General features: G+C 45.7%; 1 protein-coding gene across 1 annotated transcript in view; it reads right to left on the bottom strand.

Moving 5' to 3' along the window:
- Positions 1–351, bottom strand: part of RBM20 (RNA binding motif protein 20) — a 79,846-nt gene extending 79,495 nt beyond the window's left edge. Inside the window, exon 1 of the mRNA XM_053450460.1 lies at positions 98–351. Coding sequence (XP_053306435.1) covers positions 98–165 — 68 coding nt within the window. The 5' untranslated portion in view covers positions 166–351. The remainder of the gene's footprint in view (positions 1–97) is intronic.
- Between the last annotated feature and the right edge of the window lie 8,625 nt (positions 352–8,976).

Here is an 8,976-nt window from a genome sequence, read left to right as displayed (position 1 = left end):
CCCTCTGTGGGGTATTATTAACCCCGGACACATCTTAATGCAGCAAAGCAGACAACACCAACATCTGCCCCCTCCCATGCCCCGGGCATTTACTTACCCCATCTGGGGGCGGGCGCTGCTGCCTCCGCAGGGCTCCGGCTCTCGGGGGTCCCGGCTCTCACTCATGGCAGCCCCGGGGCTTCTCGGCGGATCCCGGCGGCTCCGATCCGCTCCACGGGCTGGAAAAACAACCCCTGACGGGGAGCGACTGGCAGCGGACTGCCCCCCCGAGCCCAATCCCACCCGGGACTGCCCCGCTACTCTGCCCGCTGCACCGGGACTGCCCCCCAAAGCCCACCCGGAACTAACAACCACCACGGAATGCCCACTACAGCCACTCCGACCCCGGAGCCCACTGCCAGCCAGCACTGCCCCCTACACCCGGGACTGCCCCCTACTGCCCACAATACCCACTCCCACCCGGGACTGCCCACTATACTGCCCCCTGCAGCCCGGACTGCCCCCTAACGTCCACTCCCACCTTGGATTGCTTTCTAACTGCCCCCGGTATCACCCGCCACTGCCCACTACTCCCCTGGATTACCCCCTCCTGTCCCTCTGGAATACCCCATAAACCCCATTCCCACCCAACCGGGCTGTCCGTACTGCCCCAGCACCGCATCCTAATCTGCCTCCACTACCCCGCTGCTGACTCCACTCACACATGAGAACTACCCCTCATACTCAGAGCTACCCCTCATACTGTGTCAGAACCCAACCCCGCCGGACTGCCTCTCCCCAACCCAGGATTACACCCCTGCTAACCCCAAATACCCCAGGGGCCAGAGATTAATACATTAACCCTAATACCCATTGTACCAGACTATCGCCTAATTCTTTAAAGGGTTAACCCACCATTTAATTACAAATATCAGATTAAAAATGCATTTTCCAAAAATATATTTTTTACCCCAGTTGTAGTTTTTGCCCCCGTAATATAATGTTTTCAGGCAGCTGCATATCAGCCGTTTGTATGATTCTCGCTCTGTTATCTGATCCCCGATCTACTAAACCCCCCGACTCCTTATCATACTGCCTGTGGGGAGCAATAGAATGGCTCAGTCTTAATGACCCAGCCAGACTCTCTGACTAATGAAAGTCTATGGAGTAACGGACTTCATTAGCATCGCCATAAAGCGTCAGCTCAGTGTGGGGTTTGAGCCAGGTATTTATTATCATATACTGGGGGGTTATATTACTATATGCAGTGCTGGGGGTTATATTACTGTATACAGCGCTGGGGGTTATATTACTGTATACAGTGCGGGGGGTTATATTACTGTATACAGTGCTGGGGGTTATATTACTGTATACAGCGCTGGGGGTTATATTACTGTATACAGCGCTGGGGGTTATATTACTGTATACAGCGCTGGGGGTTATATTACTGTATACAGCGCTGGGGGGTTATTACTGTATACAGCACTGGGGGTTATATTATTGTATACAGCGCTGGGGGTTATATTACTGTATACAGCGCTGGGGGTGATATTACTGTATACAGCGCTGGGGGTTATATTATTGTATACAGCGTTGGGGGTTATATTACTGTATACAGCACTGGGGGGTTATATTACTATATGCAGTGCTGGGGGTTATATTACTGTATACAGCGCTGGGGGTTATATTACTGTATACAGTGCTGGGGGTTATATTACTGTATACAGCGCTGGGGGTTATATTACTGTATACAGCGCTGGGGGTTATATTACTGTATACAGCGCTGGGGGTTATATTACTGTATACAGCGCTGGGGGTTATATTACTGTATACAGCGCTGGGGGTTATATTACTGTATACAGCGCTGGGGGTTATATTACTGTATACAGCGCTGGGGGGTTATATTACTGTATACAGCGCTGGGGTTATATTACTGTATACAGCGCCGGGGGTTATATTACTGTATACAGTGCTGGGGGTTATATTACTGTATACAGCGCTGGGGGTTATATTACTGTATACAGCGCTGGGGGTTATATTACTGTATACAGCGCTGGGGGTTATATTACTGTATACAGCGCTGGGGGTTATATTACTGTATACAGCGCTGGGGTTATATTACTGTATACAGCGCTGGGGGTTATATTACTGTATACAGTGCTGGGGGGTTATATTACTGTATACAGCGCTGGGGGGTTATATTACTGTATACAGTGCTGGGGGTTATATTACTGTATACAGTGCTGGGGGTTATATTACAGTATACAGCACTGGGGGGTTATATTACTGTATACAGTGCTGGGGGTTATATTACTGTATACAGCGCCGGGGGTTATATTACTGTATACAGCGCTGGGGGTTATATTACTGTATACAGCGCTGGGGGTTATATTACTGTATACAGCGCTGGGGTTATATTACTGTATACAGTGCTGGGGGTTATATTACTGTATACAGCGCTGGGGTTATATTACTGTATACAGCGCGGGGGGTTATATTACTGTATACAGCGCTGGGGTTATATTACTGTATACAGTGCTGGGGGGTATTACTGTATACAGCGCTGGGGGGTTATATTACTGCATACAGCGTTGGGGGTTATTACTGTATACAGCGCTGGGGGTTATATTACTGTATACAGCGCTGGGGGTTATATTACTGTATACAGCGCTGGGGGGTATTACTGTATACAGCGTTGGGGGTATTACTGAGGAGGGGGGTGATATAGAGAGTCTGTAGGGATTTCTGGGGACGTCGCCTGAATCAGAGATTTATTTTAAACCCGGCTTTAGTTAGCAGCGACTGACATCACTTTTCTGCCCCCCCCGCCCCTCCCAAACTGTCGCCATTTCCCAGGAGCCCCCCCCCACTCCCTACTTAGACCCATCAGGTCTCTTTTGGGACAGAGCAGTCACGGAGTGAGAGATTAGACAGCCCCGTATCCCTCCCTGACATCCACTTGTCCTGGTGATGTCTTCCAGACCCGGTGTGATGTTGGCAGTGTCTGGGCAGGACATGCGCGGCGTCAGATTTCCCAGTTGCCCGGCCCCATCCATTAAAATAGAGCCACACCGCTGGGGGTAGACAGCAGCTACGGTTCCCATACGTACGAGGTGCAGTCTCACCGTGCGTCCGTCAGACGTCTCCATCGTCCGTTGGCAGAGTCTCTTTTTGTCGATATTTCTCTTTCTATTTTCTTTCACTTTTGTTTTTTTTTTTGCAGCATAATTGGAAGGGGTTAAACTTCTGCTTTCTGGCAAAGATATTAATTAACTAGATAAATACATTTTAAAAATTAAATAAAAAATAAACAAATAAATAAAAAATAAATACAAATAAAACAATACAATTTAAATAAAATAAATAAATAAAGCGATAAATAAAAATAGAAATGTAAAATATATACACTGTGTAATGCGAAGGTAATAAAAATCTTACAGGATGATCACAAACTCGTTATTTTTTTTTAACCAATATCATCCTTCCACAATATTATCATTATTATTATTATTATTATTATTATTTTTATTATTGTTATTATTATTATTATATTATTATTATTATTATTATATTACACAATATTATATTATAAGATGTTGTATTTATTCCATATGTGTTATTTTCACATTTTATATTCATTTATTAGACACAAAAAAAGTTTGCCAATTCCATTTTTAGACAAGCAGATTTTTATAATTCCGGCCGCTTCTTGTAACTTTTCTCCTCCTGCACTTTGTTAAATCCCTCTGTGTTTTTAATTATTATTTTTTTTATGTTTTATTAATAGTTGCTGTACATTGGGTTGCTTGGATGTATTTTTTTTTTGCTTGTGTAAAAATGAGGCCTCAAAAGCTGTTTTAACCAGAGACTCTTTCCCGGAAAAGTTCTTGCCCTGCAGCATGCATTATCCATAAGCATCCCCGATTAAAAATGGCTTATTATCTTAGAAGAGTGTTGAGTTGCGTCCTCACAGAGGCAAGGTGTGCACGGAATCGTTATTTTATTATTATTATTATTATTATTATTATTATTATTATTATTATTATCTTCCAGGCTGTAAATCAGACTGCCTGCCGACGGCGAGCCGCAATACGTTACCCCGAGCAAATTACAAAGCGACAGGTAAGAGAAGATTGTTCCGGAATATGGCGCTGGCTGTGCATTTTTCGCATATGTGAAATTTAACACGCTGCGAGTCAGAGTCCTAAACATAACTGCCGTCCGTACGCGCTGCCTCGGCCCCCGACACGGCCCCCGACTCGGCAAACAATCAATATATATCTCCTATATATATATGTCCTGGCAGAGATATGAGCTGACGGTGCCGGACTCCGGTCCCCGGGAATTATAATCACATCAAGTAATGACGCGTCAGATTTTCACCCCAATCTCAGGGTGAATGGGCAGATTCTCAAGGTTTTTACCCCAGTCTCCGGGTGAATGGGGCAGATTCCGGGGTCACACAGTCTGGAGCCGACTCCTTCATATTCCCCTCTGATTTAGTGATATCTGAACATTCCGATTGGTGCTTTTCTCCCTGCTATATCACAGCTGGAATCCCTGCTTGAATACAGGTGACTTTTTTCCCAATCTCTTTGCCTCCTGACCAGTCACGGTTTCCATAACAACCTTCATTAGAAGCAGTTGGTTCCCAGCGTCAGCGAGTCTCTGCATCGGGATCTGGTTGAGGCTGAACTGGGTGGATTTGTGTCTTTTTTTCCATCCTAATTAATTACTTTGTTACTAAACCCATTCATAAAATCCCTGGGATCCTCATTCTCAGCATCGCATTTTACCCTCTGCGGCGCGCTCAGGACTTGCTAGTTTTATCTAGTTTCACATATTATGGAAGCTTATTATAATATATTGAGTTATATAGCGCCATCATATACCACAGCGCTGTATATCAGGCACTTCATGAATGACACACAAATAAATAAACATACTTAGAACAGCGAGACAACAAGCCGCTGTGCTCTGCCTGGCCGTATTAACCCTTTTAATCCCCAGTTACCCCTCGGTCGCCGGATAATTGACCCGGAGAGAGACGTCTCCTATACAGAGGATTCGGACTCCCTGCTAAGCAGACAGGTGACCTCGTCGGAGAAATGACCCCCATGCGACCTTTCAGCATCTTCCTGTCCGCTTAGTACTCAAGCATCAAGTCCTTACCCCTGAACACACAACAGCTTCTAGGGGGCATCGCCGGGTTTGGTCTCGTTCCTTGTGGCCCCTTAGATGCCTCCCTAGTCATGTCTTGCTGTCTAGCCCTAATGCAGGGGTGTATGCTTTAAACATCTGTATTAGCCTTTTCTCTGCCATTTCTGCTGGGAGGCTGTTCCACTTACCTACCACCTTCTCAATAAAGTAAAACTTTCTTCCATTCCATCTCAGCCTCTGACCCTCTAGTGTTAGATCCCGGTCTCTTGTTGTAACTTTTCTCCTCCTTTGAAATAAATTCCTCCTGTCCTTAATTAAACCCCTTTTTGCATTTAAATGTCTCTCCCATCCCCCCCCCCTCTCTTCTCTCCCCCAAAACGGAAAGATTAAGATCCAAGCTCTATATATTCTTCCTTTGGCCTGATCTTAGTTGGCGCAGACCAAGGGTCCATCTATAGACCCCTATAGCACCTTTGGGCACATCACCTGCTGCTTCTATACACATTATCGGGGCTTTTAGGGCTGTAGAACCCTGCGATACCCTCATACCCAGCAAACATTCTGACCTCCTAGAAAAGAGGGGCATCAGGGGGGGAGAGAGGGGCATCGGGGGAGGAAAGAGGGGCAACAGGGGAGGAAAGCGGGGCACGGAGGAGAAAAAGAGGGCATCAGGGGAGGATAGAGAGCCATCAGAGGGAGGAAAGAGGGGCATCAGGGAGAGGAAAGAGGGACATAGGGGTTAGATGGCCCAAAGAAGGACTAGACCTCCTAATGAGGGAGAATTGGGAGTTTTGTAGTCCGTTATTTGCAATAAAAGGGTTTTGTTCACATCAGACAAGCGCTTGGACCTTTGTAGTCAGACAGTCCCGGAGAACGGCATGAAATAAATCTTTTAATCTTCAGAGGCCGATCCTTGGGGTGACGCGTCTGAAGTCTGGGACTTTCCTCTTTATTCAATAATGTGAGAAGCTTGTAAAACATTTTTAACAAGTGATTAGGTCCGAGTGAAACGCAGGATAATTCATTAGTCTCAGCGTCCCGATGCCAGATCCCGCCGGTTAAACCCTGAAATGAAATATCTTAAACCTTCACTTTCTCCAAGAGGGATGGAAAGGAGATTCCGCCTTAAAATAATTGTATAAATACGATTAGGCAAGGATTTGAGTTTTTTTTTGGGGGGGGGGTATCATAAAGTGTAAATCACGAGGGTTTTCCTGTAGAAACCGAAAACCCTGGCAAAAAGTGAAAAACCGCAGTCCCGAGATACACAACTTAAAAAAAGTCCCATTCCGAGGGGCCGTAAATAGAGGCGATCCCAGTATAGAAATCACATAAAACCTAACGCTGAAATATTTCACATACGCAGCGTGCATTCAATATACAACACGCAATACCCCTGGGACCGGCCAGTCCGCGGATCGCTTGCTCTCCAGTTCTCGCTCATCGTAAACAGATAGCAGAATGTTGGCTTATTTCATTTAATTCGGCCCCCGATGGGTTTTTTACGATGAAGCGAGACCCCACGTGTGTTTATTCTGCATTGTAACCGACAGACGCGTCTCTGGTCTCCTAAAAACACCGTGACGTAAACCTGGCGGCTGGACGGGCCTCGGAACTCCAGGACTTTCATTGTCACACAAACAGTGTTATATTTACAGAGAAAGCCGTTTCTGGCCATATTGACCTTGTTACAGACATAAACCCCCCGACTCCTTATCATACTGCCTGCGGGGAACAATAGAATGGCTCAGTCTTAATCACCCAGCCGGATGCTCTGACTAATGAAAGTCTATGGAGGGACGGACTTCATTAGCATCGCCATAAAGCATCAGCTCAGTGTGGTGTTTGAGCCGGGAAATTCACCCAAAATATCACATGACTGACAGCGACGGCGGCTCCAGGTCTGCAGATAAAGGGAGTTTATTGGAACAAAATGAGATATAACATTATTGTATACATCGCTGGGGGTTATATTACTGTATACAGCGCTGGGGGGTTATATTACTGTATACAGCGCTGGGGGTTATATTACTGTATACAGCGCTGGGGGTTATATTACTGTATACAGCGCTGGGGGTTATATCACTGTATACAGCGCTGGGGGTTATATTACTGTACACAGCACTGGGGGGTTATTACTGTATACAGCGCTGGGGGGTTATATTACTGTATACAGCGCTGGGGGTTATATTACTGTATACAGCGCTGGGGGGTTATATTACTGTATACAGCGCTGGGGGTTATATTACTGTATACAGTGCTGGGGGTTATATTACTGTATACAGCGCTGGGGGGTTATATTACTCTATACAGTGCTGGGGGTTATATTACTGTATACAGTGCTGGGGGTTATATTACTGTATACAGAGCTGGGGGTTATTTTACTGTATACGGCGCTGGGGGGTTATATTACTGTATACAGCGCTGGGGGTTATATTACTGTATACAGCGCTGGGGGTTATATTACTGTATACAGCGCTGGGGGTTATATTACTGTATACAGCGCTGGGGGTTATTACTGTATACAGCGCTGGGGGTTATATTACTGTATACAGCGCTGGGGGTTATATTACTGTATACAGCACTGGGGGTTATATTACTGTATACAGCGCTGGGGGGTTATATTACTGTATACAGCGCTGGGGGTTATATTACTGTATACAGCACTGGGGGTTATATTACTGTATACAGCGTTGGGGGTTATATTACTGTATACAGCGCTGGGGGTTATATTACTGTATACAGTGCTGGGGGTTATTACTGTATACAGCGCTGGGGGTTATATTACTGTATACAGTGCTGGGGGTTATATTACTGTATACAGTGCTGGGGGTTATATTACTGTATACAGCGCTGGGGGTTATATTACTGTATCCAGCGCGGGGGGTTATATTACTGTATACAGCGCTGGGGGGGGTTATATTACTGTATACAGTGCTGGGGGTTATATTACTGTATACAGCGCTGGGGGTTATATTACTGTATACAGCGCTGGGGGTTATATTACTGTATACAGCGCTGGGGGTTATATTACTGTATACAGCGCTGGGGGTTATTATTGTATACAGCGCTGGGGGGTTATATTACTGTATACAGCGCTGGGGGGTTATATTACTGTATACAGCGCTGGGGGTTATATTACTGTATACAGCGCTGGGGGTTATATTACTGTATACAGCGCTGGGGGTTATATTACTGTATACAGCGCGGGGGGTTATATTACTGTATACAGCACTGGGGGTTATATTACTGTATACAGCGCAGTGCAACTATCCGCTGGGGGTTATATTACTGTATACAGTGCTGGGGGGTTATATTACTGTATACAGCGCTGGGGGGTTATATTACTGTATACAGCGCTGGGGGTTATATTACTGTATACAGCGCTGGGGGTTATATTACTGTATACAGCGCTGGGGGTTATATTACTTTATACAGCGCTGGGGGTTATATTACTTTATACAGCACTGGGGGTTATATTACTGTAAACAGCGCTGGGGGTTATTATTGTATACAGCGCTGGGGGGTTATATTACTGTATACAGCGCTGGGGGTAATATTACTGTATACAGTGCTGGGGGGTTATATTACTGTATACAGCGCTGGGGGGTTATATTACTGTATACAGCGCTGGGGGGTTATATTACTGTATACAGCGCTGGGGGGTTATATTACTGTATACAGCGCTGGGGGGTTATATTACTGTATACAGCGCTGGGGGTTATATTACTGTATACAGCGCTGGGGGTTATATTACTGTATACAGCGCTGGGGGGTTATATTACTGTATACAGCGCTGGGTTATATTACTGTATACAGCGCTGGGGGGGTTATATT

This window comes from Spea bombifrons, chromosome 11, assembly GCF_027358695.1.
Source record: "Spea bombifrons isolate aSpeBom1 chromosome 11, aSpeBom1.2.pri, whole genome shotgun sequence".
Lineage (NCBI taxonomy): Eukaryota > Metazoa > Chordata > Amphibia > Anura > Pelobatidae > Spea > Spea bombifrons.
This window is presented reverse-complemented; position numbering and strand designations above follow the sequence as displayed.